At 40.7% G+C, this 22,351-nt stretch overlaps 1 protein-coding gene and 1 long non-coding RNA gene across 4 annotated transcripts; one reads left to right on the top strand and one right to left on the bottom strand.

Moving 5' to 3' along the window:
• Positions 1-1,435, top strand: LOC122841801. The gene is made up of 3 exons (XR_006372454.1): positions 1-195; positions 383-753; positions 871-1,435. It is a non-coding gene; the product is annotated as an uncharacterized LOC122841801 (long non-coding RNA).
• Positions 1,436-13,251: 11,816 nt separating this feature from the next.
• Positions 13,252-16,920, bottom strand: LOC122841711 (E3 ubiquitin-protein ligase TRIM21-like). Of its 3 annotated transcripts, XM_044135262.1 has the most exons (3): positions 16,181-16,456; positions 16,001-16,074; positions 13,342-15,755 (listed from the first exon to the last, which is right to left on the bottom strand). In XM_044135262.1, the coding sequence occupies exon 3, from the start codon at positions 15,745-15,747 to the stop codon at positions 14,455-14,457; it is 1,293 nt and encodes a 430-aa protein (XP_043991197.1). In that variant the 5' UTR covers positions 15,748-15,755; positions 16,001-16,074; positions 16,181-16,456; the 3' UTR covers positions 13,342-14,454. The 3 variants fall into 3 exon arrangements, with proteins under 3 accessions (XP_043991195.1, XP_043991197.1, XP_043991196.1); XM_044135260.1 differs by lacking the exons at positions 16,001-16,074; positions 16,181-16,456 and adding an exon at positions 16,463-16,920 and having other exon boundaries at positions 13,252-15,755; XM_044135261.1 differs by having other exon boundaries at positions 16,001-16,456.
• Between the last annotated feature and the right edge of the window lie 5,431 nt (positions 16,921-22,351).

The following is a 22,351-nucleotide window of genomic DNA, read 5'->3' as shown; positions in this document are numbered from 1 at the left end:
TGGATGAACAGATGGATGGATCAGTTTGGTTGGATGAACAGATGGATGGATCAGTTTGGTTGGATGAACAGATGGATGTTCTCGGAGGCTGGCACAGCGCATCACAGACCGTCTGTCTGTCCAGACAGAACAGGATCCAGGAAAAGTTCTGGAGATTCATCCATGACTGAAGGTCCTGGCTGCACCGTCTCCATGGTAACAGTTTATTATTGGCTGTTGCAGCTTGGAGACTTCCTGCTGATTTTATTCCTGAAGTTCTGGTCCAACAGAACCACCTTTGAACATGTCTGGTTCTACCAGAACCCAGCTGGTGCGGTCCATCAGAGCCTTCCTGATTTCAATTCTTCTTCTGTGGTTCTGTTTTTACTCTGATGTCTAACAGGAACCACTGGACCGGATGAAGGACTGGATACGACCGGTACCGCTCAGCTTATTGTCATCTGTTCTACCTATTAAAATCATTCATCACTGATAGTAAGTTGGTGGTTTTGGGTCAGAACTTTTCCCGGGTTTCTGTGTAAACTGAAGAATCGGTGAAGTAATGGTTCTGGGCAGAACTCGGACCCGTCCATGAGGCTTTATGAGAGTTTCTCCCTCAGATGTGACTGTCAGGCGCTGAAGAACCACCTGAACCACAGGAGCCAGTGACCCGGTTCTGGACCAAAACTGAGTGGACAAGGTCCAGAGAAGAACCTGGAGGAGTTTCAGGAAGTCTCCATGGCAACGAGACAGGTCCAACCTGTTGACTGACGGGTCAGGAGGTTAAAAGTCACTCTGCCACATCAGGCCTGAGCTCCTAAACTGCGAGGTCAGAGGTCGAGCTGTTTAATGGCAGCGATGAAGACGCTTCCTCTTCCTCTCTCTTTGTAGCTCCGTGTCTCTGATGTGAGGCACTCGGCGAACTCGGCGCTCCGGTCCAGATTAAAGGAGAGGAGGCCTCCTTTATTTTTAGACCTTCATGTTTAATGGATGGACCCGCCTCCTCCTCGTCGCCATGGAAACCTGCAGGAAGCAGAGAGGAGTCGTCACGCCATCCAGCTGCTGATGGAGACGAGTCAGACCTGGAGGGGAGGATCCGAGTCGCCAAAGCACCTGAGGAAGGGATGAGGTGAGTGGGACCTGGAGTCCGAGTCGGTTCTGAACTGAACCATCCTAGTCAGACCTGAATAGGATGGAAAAAAATGAAACGAGTCAGACAAGACATGAACAGGATATCCAAGTCAAATCTAACCAAATTATCCAAGTCTGACTTGGATGGGAAGGCAGGATGAAACGAGTCAGAACTGGACAGAATCATCCAAGTCAGACCAGTAGGATGGAAAAATGATCCAAGGATCTGCTGGAACCTTTTATTTGATTTATAATTTTTACAGAGTTTTATGGTTCTGAGCTGAAGAGTTCCACAGAGTCCGGCAGGTCCGGTCTGGACCGGCAGGTCCGGTCTGAACCGGCAGGTCCGGTCTGAACCGGCAGGTCCGGTCTGGAACGGCAGGTCCGGTTTGGACCAGCAGGTCCGGTCTGAACCAGCAGGTCCTCAGCTTCTTCCTTGTGACTTTCTGAAACTTTGCCGGTCTCAGCAGAACTCTGGGCTGGTTCCTGTTAGTTTTTGATTGTTGTTCCTGAACTGTTTGGGTTTATTTTCGGTTTGTTTGGATGTTTTTGTGCTTCCTGTATTTTGTTTGTCAGAATTGTATCCTAGTTTCTCTGGATTGTGTTTGTTCGACATCCTGGCCTCACAGTTTAAGGAGTGAAATCCGATCCGGTTCTCCTCTGAACTCGTTCATGTTTCTGTTTACAGGTCAACACAAACTGGCTCTAACATTTTAGACCCTTTAATACAATCAGAACTTCAGGTGATTTTATCAGGACTTAATGTGAGAACACAAACTACTAATGTGAACAGCATGGAGCATAATAAATTATTTAATATTTTACAAAGAGAAACCTTAAAAGTGTGGCAGGCATGTGTGTTCATTAAAAACTGGCATTAATTGTAAAGTTACTGAGATTCAATCCTTCCTGTTTCTCCTGAATAAAAAATCAATCAGTTTAGTTTGAATCAGTGGAAATAAAATTCAAGTTGAGAAATTTGGATTTAAAACTGTAACTATAAATAGTTGGCGACTGATTGAAATAAAAAACTGATATTAAGACTCAGATGTGCAGAGATGAATGGACCTTTAAGGTCATCCAGAACCAGCTGATCAGAACCGGGTCAGAACTCTGAAGCAGTCGTGATGCAGCTGCCTGGATATTAAATGGAAGGAACCGGACCCGGTTCTGCTCCAGCCCGCTGTGAGCAGCTCGGTGTTTATCCGCCCCGCTGCCCAGTTCTGGCCCGGCTGGATGTGATTACTGCTCATGTCAGATTTCATCGGATCGGGACAACATGCTCATCATTAATCTACAGCTCAAATCTGGTTCTTGGCAGCCGGAACCAGAAACACACACGGGCCGGGATAAACGGACAGGCGGCCAGCGCTGGCCGTCGCCATGGTTACAGACAGGACTGTATGCAGGTTAAAGCTTCAGCTGGTTCCGGTCCAAACGGGTCGGACCGGAACATCTGAGCTAAATGTCCGGATTGTTGCAGATTTTTTAAGGAAACTGAAGTTTCCAGCGGCAAACAGGAAGGCGAACAGGAAGGCGAACAGGAAGGCGAACAGGAAGGCGAACAGGAAGGCGAACAGGAAGGTTCCTCCATGTTTGCTGATGATTCTCTGTTTATTGGAGGAACTTGTAGGTTTTTCTCGATGTTCTGTGTTTGGTAGCTGTGTGAAACGTTCACTGTGTTTGTTAACTAGGATGATGCAGCAGTGCTCAGTGACGCTGCCTTGCAGTGAGAAGGTTCTGGGTTTGAATCCCAGCTGAGTTCTCCAGCTTCCTCCCACAGACTGTCTGTAAATAAGTCTTGGATTCCCGTGGAAAAAGTCTCGGAGCGTCTGCAGTTTTATATTTGACTTGTCTTATTTATGAAGTTTTGAAATCTTCTTCATCCCAGTAAAACTGATCCTGACGTTCATGAGGGAATCAGTTCGATCCCAGTGATGAACTGATTCCCAGGCAGAACCAGAACCCGGCTCGGTTCTGGTTCTGTCCAGCGTGTTGTGTCCAGTCCGTAATGAAAGGTTTTATGGATAAACTTGATTCAAGCTGACAGAAACGGGTTTCCAGCTGCAGCTTTGGTTCTGCTGGTTCTGGAGGTCAACAGGGCCGTTGAGCTGAAAGCTGCAGAAATGGTTCTGGTTCACATTATCACTGTATCAGTTTTAACAATCCGGTCCAATCTGACCCGGAGAACTGCGATCCGATCTGAAGGTTGAACGGACTACTGAGGGATCCGGATCAGCGGTTCTGGACAGGACTGGGTCTCAGACGGAGCAGCAGTCTAAACATACGATCAGCTGTTTTCTGCTCCAGTGGGTTAACAATGCAGCATGTGAAGCGGTACCAGAGCGGTACCAGAGCGGTACCAGAGCGGTACCAGAGCGGTACCAGAGTGTGACCGGTCCAACCTCCCAACAGAGGACCCAGTTTCTATGAAACAATCGGATCCTCTGTCATCTGCAGCTTCAGCAGAACAATGTTTCTGGGTCCTTCCAGAACCTGAAAGGCTCGGGTTCTGGAGGTCCACTTCAGAGAAGCTGGTTCTGGAACAATGAGGCTGAGGGAGCAGCAGCTGCGTGCCGAGGATTTCCAGGCTGATTGTGATCCGTCAGCGCAGGATAAGGAGGATTAACACTTCTTATGTCATCCTCTGTTCATTCCTCCATGTGTGTGCTGGAGGTCAGAGGTCACCAACCAGTCTGGGTGGAGGCGTTACGTAACTGGAGGAGGTACGGACCAACATCATGTTGTTTATGTTTTACATCATAATAAATGTAGGAAACCGGGTCGCCTGTCGGTTCTGCTGGTTCCTCTTCTTTAGATCATGACTTGTTATTGTTTGTTATTGATCATTAATGGTTAATTAACAGTAATTCATATGAACGTTTTATTCAAACTGCAGCTACACACCTGAACCAGCAGAGGGAGCCAAACACCAGAAAACACGATGAGTCGTTTCAAAAGCTGAGCTTTAGTTCTGCAGAACATTTCATTCACCGATCAGAACCAGATTCCCCTCAATGTTCTCAGAAAATATTAAATATTATTTATCTATTTCTGTTCTCGTTAATTCTTGGACTTCCTCCTTTGTTTGTTTTAAGCATTGTGTTTTCTTTTTTTGACTTGTGTATGGAAAGGCTAAAAATAACCTAAATAAATATAGACATTCTTTTAAGAATAAAAAATAAACTTATATCAGTAATAAATATTTTGCCGCAGGTGTTTGATATTTTCCTGGTAAAAGCTCCTAAAAGGCGTTGAGCTCCTCGACTGTCAGTGATTTATCCAGAAGTCCTAACATCACTGAACCACCAGTTCACAATACAAACGCTGCACATGAATGAAAATATGGATTTATTCAAATAAACTCAGATCAAATCACAGACTGAAGATTCATCCATCAATGAACAAATTAATTAATCAAAATTTATTTCTGTTGCAGAAATTATCTGTGATGTTTTCAGGGTACAGTATAACCTAATGGTTTTCATTTTAGCTACAGAAGAACCATGAACTTTGACCTCCTGACAGACGTAATCATCTAGAAAAGTAGTCTCATATGAAGACTTAAACTGACGGCGCCCTCTGCTGGACGTCACAGCAAAATACAGCAAACGCAAATAATTCCCTCCACTCTGTTGTCCGTTGTAAGTTCAGTGTTTGTCTATCGATTGTGCCACGAGGCTAAGCATGCTAACATGGCGACCACCTCAGATCCAAACGTCTGTGGTAAAACTCAACCAAGGTTATCGGCGTCTCAATGGCGTCTGAAGTGACGGTTGCAGCTCGGCTAAGGCTACGTTAAAAAATATCTCCCATTTTACACCCAAATTTCTTGTGTCTAAAATGGAAAATGTAACTTTTCACTTTTATTTACTTATTTTGTACTTAATAGATGATCACTATGTAAAGTAGAATACAGGGTCTGTTAGACGACTTGCCCCGTCGGTGTGTGAAGGTCGTCTTGAGGTGTGGGAGTGGGTAGCACTAATGCTACACTGTTAGACTTTTTATTGTAATTTTACAGTACCTTACTGGCAACACTGTTGCCAGTAAGTTACTGTAGAATGGTAATTACAGTAACTTACTGGCAACAGTGTTGCCAGTAAGTTGCCAGCAAGGTACTGTAATTACCATTCTACAGTACCTTACTGGCAACAGTGTTGCCAGTAAGTTACTGTAATCACCATTCTACAGTAACTTACTGGCAACTTACTGGCAACAGTGTTGCCAGTAAGTTACTGTAATCACCATTCTACGGTAACTTACTGGCAACTTACTGGCAACAGTGTTGCCAGTAAGTTACTGTAATCACCATTCTACAGTACCTTTACTGTTATGATATTTCACAGTTAATTTTTACTGTGAGTGTGATTTACAGTTATAACTGCTTTACTGTAAATGTAGTTTATAGCATAAAACTGTAAATGTATTTTATAGTAAAGCTGGTCTACTGTAAACTTGTTTCACAACATAATGTCAGTTTTACTGTAAATTAAAGTTTACATTTTTTAATACAAGAATATTTTACCATAAACTGAAAAGTTTCACAAAAGAAATTTTAGTCCAAGTACTGTGAATAAAAACAGGTATTTATTTTCAGCAGATTTGTTGAAATAAAATCCATTTATATATTCGCAATGTCATAAAGAACAAAGTCACAATATAATATAATGTGCTATAAAACAACAAAACCATAGAACACACTACAGGTCATGTCAATATTTTTATGGCACATGTATGTAGCAACATGAACATGTGTGCATCAAGTACCAGCCATAAACTATTAAAGACTGACTTTAAAAAATATATAGAATATACTTCATTTAAAAAACCAGCAGAGGCTGCATTGTCAGAAAGCAGTTAACAGTAGCTTAAATGTGCTCTGTTACACAATACATCACAGTAACAGTGCAAGTGCGATAATGTACTATATGGTAGGCATTCATATCAATAAATATTGTTATATCAGATGCATTTCCTACATTAGAAGAACTTTTATTCCATTTGTCAAACAAAATCAGTGGGATCCATCTTGTGGAAGCTGAACTGTAAAGAATAAGACAGAAAATGTGGGAGGTCATGAGATGGTCAGGAAGTTATCTACATTTTCAAATCAACAGGAAGGCTGACAAATTAAACTGAAGTGACAATGTCCAAATGCATAAAATCATTGGCATAAAGCAGCATTAAGTTGATAATTTGTTTAAAAAAAAAAAATCAATTACACTGAAGTGATAATAGAAGCTGCATAAAGAATGTGCAGGACTGGCTTCACTTCAGGTTTTTGGATTGTTTATGGCAAAAGCAGTCAGTCAGTCTTCACTAATTCAAACGATTGCGTACTGTATTGAGACCCTGCAAATGTCCCCAAGGAGACGATGAAGTACAACATGTCATAACAATCTTTTTAGTCATTTTGTTGGTGCTGATGGATTACTGCAAAGGTGTGCCTAATAAACTGAAAACTGCATAGTATAAAAAAAACACCTCAATTAAACGACTACACACTTAAACATTTCTGTAATTTAGTAAGAGATGCAGCGACATCCACTTTTCCCACGGACACAGAAAAGATGCAGGCTACTCTAAAGGGCTATTGTGTAGGAATCACATGCCATTTATAAATAATCTTTAAAATCATATTAAAAGGCTAAAGTAAAGTCAGAACATGCAAGATAGGAGGAAAAGACAATAAAATAATAAACATTTGGTAAAATGCTTACCTAGTTGGAAGTCCTCTATTCAAATTCAGCGAGTCGTTTGAGGAAGGTGTTGATCCGGGAGTTGACACTGACTACTTTCCTCTTGACAAGACTTCCCATCTTGCAGCTTGTACTGACTTTGGCTGTGCATTTGGTATCAACATCTGGATTGATCCTCACAAAGAATCTTTTAACAGAAATAAAATATATTAATTGTATTTTTTAAAATGAAGACATACAATACAGCAATCAGCTATGGTTCTTCATCATCAGTCAAACTGTCATTAAATTTAATTCATAAATGGCTTGGTGTAGAGTACTTACAGTTGTATCATCTCCAGCGTGGTGGATGCTGACTCCTGATACTCCAGATTGAAGTCATAATATGACCCAAAAAAGACAGCAAGGACACTGGCAAAGTCATGTAGTTGCTCAGGTTCGAAAAATACCTTCTTCTCCATACTGACCATCCACCAGGTTGCAGACATCAAGCTATTTCCTAAAATAGACAAACCCTTGTCAAGCTAATGCTAGTGAGTAAAAGTACAGACTACCATAACTATTACATACATTGCTACAAAAAAATTATAGTGATAGAAAATATTCCTCTTACCAAGCATGATTACCCTTGGTGTTGTAGGTAAGGTCATTTCCATCTCAACAGACATCTTGGTGGAAGATACCTTTGAAACATAAAAGGAAAACTCTTAAATATGAATTACTGGTAGTAATTTATATTTAAAGGCCAGTTCACCCAGATTATAACAGGTTTTGAGAACCTCACTCCGGAGACTAGACTAGACTTTACCCCTACATCCTGCTACCACTCTGAAACAACGGATGTGAATGACAGTTTGTGAGGCTAAATGAATTTTTTAAAGCATTACATTCCACAAATACAGTATCTGAATGGCTAAGTACAATATGGGTTAACAAAATGTTTGTAATTTGGGTGAATTGATCCCTTTAACAAATTAATTGAACAATTCTGATTTAAGATGTGTGTTTTAAGTTAAGAGTCGATATAAAATTACATCAACCAAGATGAAGATTGAGTCCTCTTTTCTTCTAAATGTTTTATTTTTCTCTGACGGAAGTAGGACATTGCTCTATTCCACAACGAAACCGATAATTAGCTGTGTGTTGATGTTTCTTCACATGAGTACAAAATTCTCTAAATTCTGAAGTACAAATGCTGCAGAATTTACACCTGTACATAGTTGCACCTGTTAGTACTGACTTAACTTTAAATTTGTAAGAGCATGGTTTAAACAGGTGAACAGTCCTTATATGTAACCAGGGTTGGAAATTAACTTTTTTGTCCACCTGCCACTGTGGCTGAACCAACTCAAAAAATAACAGAAACCACTTGAATGTTTTCCACCTTTGTCCTCATTTACAGACTCTTATACACTATGTTGGAGATGTAATGGTACTTTAGCAGGCTAACTAGCTGTAGCAAGCTCAAAGTTATAGATTAGGTTAGCTGCTCCTCTACATTTCCAGATTATTTTGTGGCTTCAAATATGTTTGAAGAGCTGTCTTTTTACCTGTTGTCTTGTCTTTTCAAGAGTTGAAACTATGTTAGCACTCAGCAGGACAAAACTGCACAGCCACTTGGAGTGGAATAGCTTGGGAGTTAAAAAAAGTCAACTGACAAAAAGAAAAAAAAGAACAACGTTAGAATTCATCCTTGTTGACCTAGCTAATCTGCACTCTTAACATTTGCAAGGTCATGGTTTAAACAAATGAACAGTTAGATGTATTTTTTTTAAAAAAGGGGGGGGGATCAATTATCAGTTAACGTTATATTGTTCGACAAAGGATGTAACAACAATGCTAACAGACACTCATCACTGAGCTTATCTCAACCCAAAGCTAGTCGCTCGAGGAAGATTTAGCGGCAAAAGCCAAGCTAAAACCTTCGGTAAAATTAGCACCTTAGCTAACGTTAATTCCGAACCAGCTCAAAAAATAACACCATCATATTTTTCTATCTTTCACCTCATGCTAAGTTATAGCATTATAGCATGATGCTATAAGTTACGTTAGCTCCATCTAAAATATACATATCCAGATTAGGTTTTGGCTTCAAACAGTTTTCTAAGTGTTTTTTTTACCTGTCTTGCGAAGAGCTGAAGCAGTGTGAGCCCACAGCGACAGAGCTGCACTTGCACTTGGACGGAAAAAGCTTCGGAGTTTAAAACAAACGTCATCAGAAAAACGTTGGAAGCGAAGCCACCCTTGATGACGAAGCTAGATAAACTGCATATTAATGTTAGCTAGGATGTGAAAAAAACAAAAATACATGCTCTCTTTCTGCCTTAAAATATGTTAACCACTAAAGGAGTAAAAATACAGAAACAGAGAACCACGATGAAACATCTATGATGACCGTTGGAAATCAAATAGAATTCTTACATGGCCAGCGCAAAGACATTATTAGTACAGTACCACTACTGTAATGTGTAAACAGTAAATTACAACTTCAAAACATACAGTAAGTTACTGTAATGCTATGTACTATACCCATAATGCAATGCAAATTACAGTAACTAATTGTAAAGATGTTTTATGTTAGTTTACTGGGCATTTTGCGGTATTTAGCTGTAAAAAATACAGTAAAGGCTAACAGTGCAAGATATTATAAATACAGTACCACTACTGCAATGTGTAAACAGTAAATTACTGCAACTTCAAAACATACAGTAAGTTACTGTAATACTATGTCCTTTACCCATAATGCAATGCAAATTACAGTAACTAATTGTAAAGATGTTTTATGTTAGTTTTACTGGGCATTTTGCGGTATTTAGCTGTAGAAAATACAGCAAAGGCTAACAGTGTAGTTTAAATATAGTCCTGGTTTTGTGTCTGCAGCCAGAGGTCTGAGAAATGTTGCTGATATGATAAGATTTAATAAAACTAAAAGTCAAAGAAAGTGTGTATATCTGCATCATCAAGTCCACCATGTCAAGGGTTTTTGCTCCTTCCAGGCATTTTTTGTTGATTGTTGGGAGTTCAGGAAGAGTCTCAGGTTGCTGCAGGAACCGCTTCAATTTCTGAAACTCTTCCTGACCCAATTCTTCCAAGGTGTTCAAGATGTCCTCTTTCACCATAGCAGCTCCTTATAAAGTCAGAAAACAAAGTGACACATAATCTGGCAAACCGTTTTTACAGTAAACAACATTTTACTGTTGAATGAAATTAGTTCTGTGTTTTCATTTTAATGAAAGATTTTCAGAGCTTTCCTTGCAGTCAGAGGTAATGTTGAAATATGCTGAAGGTTTGAGGAACAGATTTCCCTCCAAGCAGTTTCTATACTAGAGAAGTTGGGCTGGCGAGAGGCGGAGCTTCATTTTAGACAAACTACAATGAAAACTAGCATTTTTGGCTAATTCTGCCATATTATGCAATGTGCATAATCTTTTGTGAAATAAACAACAACTGATATACGTAGCGGCCAAATGCTATTCAGTAATGGTAAATGTTTATATGAACAATGGATGAGGATTGATGCCTGCTTAGATTATTTGCTATGATTTTCTGTAAAACATTAAATTCTTCCTACAATGTAAAATGATTTGTACAAAAACAAGAAGTATTTCCCTGAGTATCCTAACTACTAAACATGAAGCAGTTTTCTCAGGGAGAGTTTTTCACCTGACAACGTAACAGATTCTGGTTGGTATGATGTGAACCTTGTGCCACAGGTTGAGCACACAGTCTGCTCTCGTACTTACATATATGAGAACAAACAATAATATTATTCATGTGCATTTAAATGTCGGGTCAATAGTACTCTGGCATGCATTCATCAGCTCTGACAACTCTCTCAACCTGCTCTGTACTCGCAACGACCAAGTCTCTGTTCTCACCTCTCCAGCTGTGAATGAACCAAACCATCAGATCTTTGAGATCCAGTCAGATTATTGAAATGCTGCATTAGCTGGAATACAAAATACTGGAAACTACAGCTCAGAAGAGGAGCTGCGCCCTGAAGGTGGAGCCAGGACCTGCCAGGCGTCTTGCACATCAGTATGTTTGCTATAGCATGTAGAGATGGAAGGTTTGTCAATGGCATCCAAATCCTTTAATCATGGTGATTAAAGGATTTATCAAACATGAGTCAATAAATTGAGACAAGACTCCAAGTATGTTTTTGATGAGGGAATGACATTATAATGTGATGTAAGACGCAAAACGTTGAATGTATGAGAATTGAACACACATTTCAGGCACAATTCCTCACCAACAAAATCAAATTTCAAACTCTAAGCAGTGCAGCTGTAGTTCTATAGCTGCACATGTAATAGATATTCAGACATTTACAGAACAGACCAAACGTTTGGACACAGCTTCTCATTGAACTCAATACTGTACTGAATATGAATCACATGCATAAAAACTATTAAAAATTCAATCTTTGAATTAGTATTTTTCAGAAGTACCACTGTTGTTGCCTGGCAACAGAGAAGGTTGTGGGTTCAAATTCCAGCCTTGAGCCTTTCCACGTGGAGTTTCCATGTTCTCCCTCCACGTTCTCCCTCCATGTTCTCCCTCCATGTCTGCGTTCCTCTGGGTTCTCCAGCTTCCTCTCACAGGTCTAAAACTGGTTTAACTGGTCTCCCTAAACTGGCCGTAGGTATTGGTGCGTTAATGGCTGTGTTGTCCGGTGATGGACTAGAACCTGTCCAGTCACTGTTTTCCTGTTTAACACCAGAAACAGCTTCATCAGAACTTCATGAAACTTGCTGTTGAATGCTGTTAGCAGAACTTGTCAGTAAATATCAGGCGTTGTAAGATCTCACCACTGTCTGATTCAGTCAGACGGGTTGTCTGCTCTGCGGCTTTGCTGACGGTTTCACTATAGTGAGTCTGTTTCAGCCTCCTCCCTGCTGTTGCCCCACCTCCAACTTCAAACATTTCTCTAGATTTGTTTTCTCCTTCATGTTCATTTTAAACAGTCATAAAATAAAACTCCAGTATTTCAGGCATCAAACCCATGTGCACTTTGGCTGCATCAAGTTAACTTTAAGATTGTTGCTAAAGACAAAAACATTCCTCCTGTCACACCTCAATGTTCTGAGGACCCTGAACAAAAGATCTTTAATCTATTAACTACTGCATAAGAATGGGAATGTTTTCACACCTGACAGACTCGGTTTGCCTGAGGACCAAAACTGCAACATTTGCTACTATGGATGCTATGGATTCAGGTTTTTTATTGCTGATTCCGATACTCATCACTCATGATGGCCAATCACTGCCGATTACTTGAATTGGCTGTTAAATTTTCTCTTTAAGTATAAATGGTACTATGTTGTTGTTAACTGACAATAAATTCACCCAATTTAGACATAAACATGCAAAAATACTTGCAGTTACTTTACAGCAGCTATTCAGCCAAAAGAGGAAACTGAAAAACCTGCAATCAGGAAAATAATATTTAACAGTCGAGTTCTCAGTACCCTAAATTATACATGAGTCAAATAATCTCACAACCCTGCCTATATCAAACAATGTCAAGAAAAAAGAAAACATTCAGTGAGAGTCAGATGCATTCAGTCCCAGAGCGTTAAAGTTCCTCACCGCATTGCTTAGGATTTATGGCGGCCCGTTTCTCAGTGAGAAGGAAAGAGGAGATCCGTTGCACATTCAGACTGCGAAGTGAGATACAGGAGATCGGCGATCACCAATCATACACTTTTTGATTGAGTGATTGGTTGCCACGCCCCTATCTGCTACGTTTTCAGCAGGTGTGATTCACTTTCACACGGCGCTGTAAATGATCCAAACTATATGAAAAAGCTGTTCCCCTCCTCGCCGTTGGGGGCGCTGCACCGAGAACTGCTGAGGGAAACAACATGAAAACCTCGGATGAAAACAAGAGCAAACTACGTCACAAAATGTAAACAAAAATGGTGCAGCGTCACATTTTAGTGGGTCAAGTTCAAGTGTATTTGTGTAACCCATTTCAAGGTGCTTTACATCATTAAAAAACAAAAATATAAATTCAATTGAACCATTACATTTTGTCAAGTGTTTTTGTTACAGATCAGAATGCTGATTAATGTTTGTCCTCGTTTGGTTCTGGAAGGTTTATGCATCATCAGCAGCAGATCTTTAATGTATTTTGGTGCTAAACTGTTCAGTGATTTATAAACTAACAGTATTTCAGATTTTATAATAACTCAGATTAAGCTCAACATGTGCAGAAACAGAGAAGAAGCTGCAGTAAATAATCCAGATGTGAACTGAATAATTGACTTCCACCTGAGGACCAATGATGTCCTCAGGTGGCCTCTATTGAAGGAAGAAATGACTAAATTAGCTTAATTTGGAAAAAGCTTGGCTCTCTCTCTTTCTTCCTATTTCCCGGGTTCTTCCAGCGAGCAGCGTGTGCCAATCAGGAACGAGAATGCGTGATGACGTCACAGAGTTACAGCGTTTAATCCAATAAAAAACCACAATGAAGTAACAACAAACGCTGCAAAGCAGCCAAGATACAGACTCTACCTGAGACAGACAAAAAATAAAAAGGCAAAGACGCGTCTTTGGAGAAGGCTGATGCAAAAAGCAAAACAGGGCAGCTTTCTGATTTATTATTACTGTGCACGAACTTTTATAGTGGAGGTGTTTCCTAACTTTTTAATGTATTCAATTAAGGCGTAGCTCTGTATGACCAATCAGACGCTACCTTGGACGCCAATAAAACTTAGAATTTCCCCTAATTTCAAGCTGAGATCAAAGGCCCTTTTGGTCTCCTGTAAGACAAAAGAGCAAGCAGCTGCTTCCTGATTTTCCTGGGCTCTGGGGGCATCTGGACAAATAAAACCATACAATAAGATTTCACAGAGGGTTATCTTGTCCTTACAAGCATTCTCAGAACAAAGCCAAATCCAGTAATTTAGTTTAAGGAAAGATTACCTTCACTAAGTTCTGGTCTGCTGCATTCAGCATCTCCAAAGATTTAAATCTTTGTCTTGTCACATAAAATCAACAGCACAAAATGAGGTACAATTCATTTTCTAACCTATAAAACATAACATTCAAACAATTTTCTAATACTAAACAACACATTTTCATTGAAACAATTTCCATTTGATTCAGATATTATCATAGACAGTACAATTATCAAATACATTCAGCATTCACCATTCTAAACTTAGATAATGCACTTTAATTAAAAACTTGCTATTAATACTTAGAAAAATGTTAATGATCTCAACATTCTATGTTGTATTTTAGTTTAAACCCTACCAGATGTGGTTAAAAAACTTTTGATGTTCTGTGAACCATACAGGCTTCTGTCCTGCACTAGATGCTAATTTTATGGCTTCTGATCCCTGATAACAATCCTAAAAGATCTCATTTAATATGCATCTAGTTCCTGACCTTTGATATTTACCCTGTTGGATAATTTAACTGTAAATTCTTCACACAATATCTGTTTAAAACTAAGAAATTTATACAACATAGAATGTTCAAGATACCTTTTACACATGACATAAGATTAACTGTTTGAAGCATTTTAAATAATCATTTTTCTTTACACCTCAGACTGTTTCCAGCTCACCTCCCCACCACTAGGACTTCACCTACAGACACACAGGTTCATTCCTTATGGAGCTTCATCAGATCAACAACCAGCCTGATTAACAGGACAGATGATCAGAGGAGCAGAGTTTGTACCACCTTGATTAAGAAAAGGACTGAAGTATGGGTAGAGTTTCTCCTTGAAGCAGCAGCCAGTAAAGGAGTAGATCAGAGCTGCAGCATCTACATCATAAAAGGAGACCAGACCCTCCTGATAATCCACAAACACCCCCACCTTCTGAGGACCAGGATGGAGATGGAGACGGACTGAAGAGTCAGCAAAAGCCAAGTACTCATTTCCATTTCTCAACACAACAGTCCAGAAACCGTTCTGAGGATTCAGGTTGATTTTTCCCTTCCTGTTGATGGATTCTCTGGCCACTCCTAAATCCCAGTTAGTCTTTCCTTTAACCTGAACCTCAAAGTAAAATCTGCCTGAAGAGAAACTCTGCTGTCCTAAAACATTAACACAATAAGAAAATCTCTCTGGATTGTCTGGAAGATTCTTCCTCTCATCTCCAAGTTTCACCTGTTTTCCATCATCAGACAGGATGAGGTTAGGATGAGCTGTATCAGGATCCAGAGTCACATCCACTGCAAACTGCTGGATCCTCTTCAGCTCCAATATCTTCTCCTTGTTCTGCTCAAACAGAGCCAGAGCTTTCACCACAGTCTCCTCATATGATGGTGGATGAACTCTGACCTCTGTCCAGGTCTTGGTGGGTGGAGCATCTTTCAGGGAGGAGAAGCTCTGGAGGAGGTGGAGGTGATCTTCATCCTGTGAGAGCTGCTTCACCTCAGAGCTCCTCTTCTTCAGCTCAGAGATCTCCTGTTCCAGATCTCTGATGAAGTCTTCAGCCTGTTTCTCTGTAGTTTCCTGTTTGTCTTGGATCTCCTTGAGGAGCTCCTTCAGGCCTCTCTCAGCAGACTCTATCAGAGCCCTGAAGACCTGAACACCTTCTGCTTTCTCTCTGTCTGCAGCATCTTTACTGATCTTCACCGACTCTCTGATCTCCTGGATCTTCAGTCGTCTCTCCTGGATCATCTCCTGAACTTCAGCCTCCGTCTTCCTCATCCAATCTTTTAATAATCCGAGCCGCAGATCATTTCTGTTAATTTTCTTTAAAATTGTGAAGAACACCTCCCTGCACCGATCAAGTGTGTATGTCTGCACCATCAGGTCCACCACCCTGAGAACATTTGCTCCTTCCAGGTGTTGTTTACTGATTGCTGGGAGTTCAGGAAGAGTCTCAGGTTGCTCCAGGAACCACTTGAGTTCATCAAACTCTTTCTGACCCAATTTTTTCAAAGTGTTCAAGATGTCTTCTTTCTTCATCGCAGCTCCTAACAAAGTCAGTGTTTTGTTAGTATGTGGACACAGAGTGAATGGGTCTCTATGAATCTAAATATGTCTCAAAAAGATTCACAAAGATCACAGTAAGATTTATAAGACTACAACATAATTCACTAATGTATACAATGTATCTCAACATTCACAAATCTGTAAAGTCTCTCAAATTTACACGTTTCAAACTGCACAGGTATCAAGACAGTATCCATTTAAATGGGCCAATGGATGGGCAACAAACCTGCAGAGAGTTTCTCACTGCCTGGGATTCATAAATCAGACGATGTGTTCAAGGCTGGTGAAAAGTTGGGACATCTAAGAATTAGAATTGTAAAAACAAATCTGAGCAAAACCAGTGGAACTAGTTTACTGCAGGCTGATCAGTCTGGATGATTCAGAATGATACAGAAGGGTGGGGCACCTGAATGGAGGCCGTCAGAAACCAGGCGAATCGTTTCTCGATGCTTAAACAGAGTTTACTTCAGTTCTGGATAAATCCCAGCAGATTTAGGAAACTCAATTAACCCGTTAGATGGTGGGATCTCCCCTCAGAAGAGGAAGTAGAGAGTGAGAGAGAAAAGGGGGAGATGTTGCAACAACATCTTTCTACAAAGATAATCTAATCAGATCTTTATGAAACTTGCTGTTGGTTGCTGTGTTAGTATAACTTGCTGAAACTGTAAATATCAGGATTGGTACTCACCACTATTTGATTCAGTTGCTGAGAAAGTTTGTCTGGTCTGCAGCTCTGCTGATGTTCTGAAAAGGTTTCACTTTGGTGAATCAGTTCAATCCTCTTCCCCTGGTGTTGCCACACCTCTAATTTCCAGTATTTCTCCAGATCCGTTTCCTCCTTCATGTTTATTTATAAGCACAGTCATAAAATGAAACGTCAGTATTTCAGGCATCAAGCCAATGTGCACTTTGGCTGAATCAGATTCACTTTACCATTTTGTTTCCTGATCTGAAAATAAACGTGTTAGTGTCATTTACTATCAGTGTGATCATTGCTTGTTACATCTCAGTCTGATACTCCCAACCTAAATATCATGACTGAAGAATGAGGGGAAATGAGAGGGGAAATGTCTCCAAACTTCTCCAAAATAACAAAGAAGTTCAACTCAAAGTCTCCAGATAACAACGTCCAGGATCTCTGAGAATCTACAGCAGAGACGTTAACCTGGTTTTTGTTTTGGGCCAAATGAAAATCAATGCAGTTCAAACTCATTTACATTCTCTGAAGTTGGTTCTGCATGTGCACAAAACGAAAGCCGAGCTTTTGAAAACGTTCAGAGATCCCTCTGTTACCACGGCTCCAGTTGCACAAACTGAGTTTGTGAATAATTATAAATATCTTGGTTTTATTTTAGATAAAGAGATTTCTTTTAAAAAGCACATTGAAAATTTGTTGCAAACCGTGAAAACGAAGATTTGGTTTTATTACCGTCATGGATCCAGTTTCTCTGTCAAAACTTTCATCAGCAACGTTCTTCTGTCTCCTGGACGGTGGAGAAGTTTTACATGAATGCAAACACAGTTTGTGAGATATGTTTTATTTGTGCCACATTGTGTTTGAAATCAGGTTAAAGCTGAAGAACAGAGCAGCTGCTGTGCATTCAGAAAATGACAGATAAAGAACGCAGCGCTGAGCAAGTCAAGATCTGACATCAGCAACCATTTTGGATTTAAAACAAGAAATAAACAGCTGGGAAATCCAAAGTGAACTGAAGTTGTACTACACATAGATCTGTTATTGTAGAAACCACATAACAAGGTGTCACGCTATGCTAATGCTAACATCCAGCAACCTGTCAAGGTAAAACAGAAGAAAGGCAACGGAGGCAACGGCAACTTTTTCTCACAAAGATATTCATCTGTAAATGAGGATTCCAGCAGCTCGTTGATGTTCCTGATCCAAACTACTTTAATATTTTGGTTAAGATGAAGAGATAAAATAAAGTATGTTAGTATTTTTCAACAGTTCAGTAATTTTCATCCTTTAAGAGCAAACTGAACTGAATCTATTAAGAAAATCGGCCACAAGACGCAGGCCTGCACAAACACATGCTGTGAATATTAATATCACGCCCTGAATCTCTGGAGGCTGAGATGGTTTGGTGCAGCAGCAGGACTTACCTGAAGGCCCCAGGTGTGGCAGCGTCGCCTCAGTTACCTGCTCAGGTGGGACCTTCGTCCTAATCTAAGAAAACAAAGCAGCAGCTCCTCCCAGGCAGACGGAGCGTTAAGGGGGCTTTGGACTTTCACAACATGCAACAGAACCAACCAGGCAGGTGGAATAAAAACATTTTACCAGCCACAATTTTCTATTTTGAGTGCAATTCTGGGCTGCACAGTGGTGCAGTTGGTAGAGCTGTTGCCTTGCAGCAAGAAGGTCCTGGGTTTGATTCCCGGCCCGGGGTCTTTCTGCATGGAGTTTGCATGTTCTCCCTGTGCATGGTGGGTTCTCTCCGGGTTCTCCGGCTTCCTCCCACAGTCCAAAAACATGACTGTCAGATTAATTGGTCTCTAAATTCTCCCTAGGTGTGAGTGTGTGTGTGAATGGTTGTGTGACTGGTTGTGTGTCTCTGTGTTGCCCTGAGACAGACTGGTGACCTGTCCAGGGTGACCCCGTGACCCCGCCTCTCACCCGGGACGCAGCTGGAGAAGAACCAGCAACCCTCCCGACCTCATTAGGGACAAGGGTGAACAGAAAATGGATGGATGGATGGAGTACAATTCTTCCCTTGGTTACAAACCCCTCCCACAATGAAATTATATGAATCGTTTGATTTATTCTTATGTCTGTCAGAAAAAACATCTGTTATTGTCGGGAGCACAAGAACTTTTATAAACCGATATTGGCAACCAATAGTTTTCTCATTCTGATAACTGATAACAGATAATAAGAGCCGACAGCATTCCTGGAAATAACAGACTGGTGAACATAAATGTAAGGCTGTAACATCCATAATCTAAAGACCAAAAACAGTTGACTCTTTAAAAGAAGATTTACAATTTGAAATATCAAAATATATGAACAGAAAGTTCCCGTGTTTAAAACGGGGGCCGGAGGGCGTGATCCAATCACAGGGGGGTCACACGTCTATTCAGGGTTCTGGAGAGGAGGTTCTGTCGGACAGTCCAACCTCGGATTCAGGAAGAGCAGTGTGGTTCTGGTTCTGGTCGTGGAAGACTGGACCAGCTCTACACCCTCAGCAGGTCCTGGAGGGTTCTGGGAGTTGGCCCAACCGGTCCACATGTGTTTTGTGGACTTGGAGAACATAACTTAGAGACATGCTGGACCGCAAATAGTTTTTAAAACGGTTTTAGCTTAAGCAACAGGCCCTGTACAAAATACTCATAATGTTAGGCAGATTTCCTTTTTCATTTTGTTAATTGCATTTAGGAGCACAAGAGGGATAATTTAGGTGGTAGCATACGGTAACACACAAAGTTAAACTGTCAAGAATTAACAGCAATATTTGTTGTTATTTAACAGATATGAAAAGATAAACTGATTTAAGAAAACCGGCTGCAACTCTGAGTTTGGACACCAGATGGCAGCACCGCACTGAGGAAGAACTGATCTTACCTGAGGAAGTTATGTGTCTGCTGCAGGCCTCATGTTCTCCCTGTACCTTTAAATAATCTGTTTTCCTCTGAAGGATTAATGATTAATAACTGAAGCTTGTTGCTGCTGCTGTGGAAATGTTTGGACAGAAACTAAACGTTTATTTGCAGCTTTTTGCGTCGTCCAGAGAGCAGCGTTGATGAAGATCCACTGGACTAATGTTCAAGGCAGGAAACAGCAGATAATTACCAACTGTTTGCTGCTACAGTTGTTAAAAACACACTGTACCTGTTTATCCTGCTCAGCTGTGCAGGAGCTCAGACCGCCCCCTGGAGGGCAGGTGCAGCACTGCAGCCTCTGAACCTTCAGGTTGTTTCCAGTCAGCTTCAGTCTGATCTGATCGTTTCCTCACTGAGGCAGAAAGAGGTTCCTAGTTTCAGCTCAGGACAAGGAAGTCAGCAAAGACCCGGATTTACGTGCAGCTTTCTGATTGGCTGACCGCTAAAAACAACACCTGTGGGTTTAAATTCTAGACCTGGGCTCCTGATTGGTGAGTTCATATCCAGAGAGCCAATCAGCAGGCAGCACAGGTGAGCCGTGTGTTTTCTTGCAGCCTGCAGCGGTGAGTTCATATCAAGTCTGAACTCATCAGAGTGAAGGAAGCAGCTGCTGGCTGCACATCTGGCGCCGAACCTGAACCTGAGGAGGAAGGAGGGAAGGAGAGGAAACTCAGGAAGGAAAGGAAAGGAAACTCAGGAAGGAAAGGAGAAGAAACTCAGGAAGGAAAGGAGAGGAAACTCAGGACGGAAAGGAGAGGAAACTCAGGAAGGAAAGGAAATAAACTCAGGAAGGAAAGGAAAGGAAACTCAGGAAGGGAAGGAAAGGAAACTCAGGAAGGAAAGGAGAAGAAACTCAGGAAGGAAAGGATTCAGCTCTTCATTCACGTCCCAACGATCAGTTAGCTTCACAGTTAATCACCAGAACAAAACAAGGAGGGAAAAGAGAAACTGGAGGAAATCCAGAATTATTGTAAATCTAGAAAGAAACGGAAAAGGATTGAAGTAAAATATTAAAAATGTTTGTAACTAAACTTTTAAAGGGACTTAAAAAGATTCAACTACCTGATAAAATGAAGGAAAGAAATAAATACTTATTATACTTGGTGTCTAACTCTAGTTGGCCTGGATTCTGGATTCAGAACCGATGGAACCGGGTCAGGCTTGCAGGACTCTTTCCAGCTCCGCCCTCAGATTTCCTCAGGGTCAGAGGTCAGAGGTCAGAGGTCACAGCTGAGGCGGACGCTCCATCCTTCAGCCTCTGCCAGGTGTTGCTCCAGATGTGACAGCAATGATGTCATCACATCATTGGTACCCTAACCTGAACAGAAAGAAGTGATAATAACATGATTGATTGATCGATTGATTGATTGATCGATCGGTTTAGAGTCGTTTAGCTGCAGAGTTTTAACTTCCAGCAGGCCTTTGGGTTAAAGGTCAAAGTTTTGACATAAATGAATAAAATATTTTTTCATTTCTTCCAAATGTTTGATGAAGATGAATAAGTTTAGATAATTAGACTGAATTGAATCTGTGAAATGATCAGAGATGATTTGACCTGCTGACCTTCAGCGGCGTAACGTCAAGCTGACATGGAAACCAGTTTAACCAGTGGCTGCTGGTTAAACTGGTTCTGGAAGCTGATCCCAGTCTGATCTGCTCCAACCTCTGAAACCTGAACTAATCAACTCATCAATGTTAACATTTCAAAGTATTTAAGTCTGATTGAGGGACCAGATGGGGGCGCTACAACGAACAGAACCGAAATTAATGTTTAAATTACTGGAGAAAAATCTCCACTAAATTAATGCATAAATAAAAAAATATAAATACTAAATACAGGCATAAACCACAAAGAAACATTTAGGAAGTTCTTTAGAAAAAAAAGTCAAACTAATGAAAAACAAAATCTGATAAAAATTCTAAATGAAATGAATTTAAAAATTAAATATATGAAAAAAATTATTTAAATAACTGCATTAAATTCTTCCAATAAAATTCCAATGAGATCAAAGAAAATAGTCCTAAAAAATATTTTAAAATGCATAATATAATTGTATTGCACTATAAAAATGATTTATTAAAATAATTTAATTGAATGTATAAAAGTTGACAACTGTAACAACAGGACAAAAAAATAGAATAAATACTTTAAAATGAATTAAATAACATTCACATCATAATCAATATTAAAGATCAAAAGATAACAAAAACTAAAGTAATCATATTTTAGATTATAATCACCTTGTTTTAGAGTGAATAAATCAAACCAGTTGGTAGCTCGGCTGCCTTGCAGCCTGGAGGTTCTGGGTTCAAATCCTGGTCTGGGGTCTTTCTGCATGTTCTCCATGTTATTGTTGGGTTCTCTCCGGGTTCTCCGGCTTCCTCCCACAGTCCACAGCAGGTTACTGGTGTCTCCTGGAAGGACTGGAGCGAACAGACCGAACAGCTGGCTGCATTCCTCTCTGAGCGCTGCAGGCTGAAGCCAACATGACCCGACCCGACCCGACACGCAGCAGAACCTCCTGCCATCAGAACCTCCTGCCAGGTTCAGACTCTGACGTGTTTCTGCTGAAGCAACCGTAGAAATCATTTGGTTGGTTGGATGGACGGATGGATGGTTGGTTGGTTGGATGGTTGGTTGGTTGGATGGTTGGTTGGTTGTTTGGTTGGTTGGTTGGTTGGTTGGTTGGTTGGATGGTTGGTTGGTTGGTTGGTTGGATGGTTGGATGGATGGTTGGTTGGATGGTTGGTTGGATGGATGGTTGGTTGGTTGGTTGGTTGGTTGGTTGGATGGTTGGTTAGTTGGATGGTTGGTTGGATGGTTGGTTGGTTGGTTGGTTGGATGGTTGGTTGGTTGGTTGGATGGTTGGTTGGATGGTTGGTTGGATGGATGGTTGGTTGGATGGTTGGTTGGTTGGTTGGATGGTTGGTTGGTTGGATGGTTGGTTGGTTGGTTGGTTGG

Source organism: Gambusia affinis, linkage group LG12, assembly GCF_019740435.1.
Source record: "Gambusia affinis linkage group LG12, SWU_Gaff_1.0, whole genome shotgun sequence".
Lineage (NCBI taxonomy): Eukaryota > Metazoa > Chordata > Actinopteri > Cyprinodontiformes > Poeciliidae > Gambusia > Gambusia affinis.
The sequence above is the reverse complement of the archived record's forward strand: the minus strand, read 5'-3'. Positions and strand labels throughout refer to the sequence as shown.

Excerpts from the sequence above, each read along its gene's own strand:
- LOC122841711 (XM_044135260.1), bottom strand. The coding sequence starts at position 15,747 with ATGAAGAAAGAAGACATCTTGAACACTTTGAAAAAATTGGGTCAGAAA.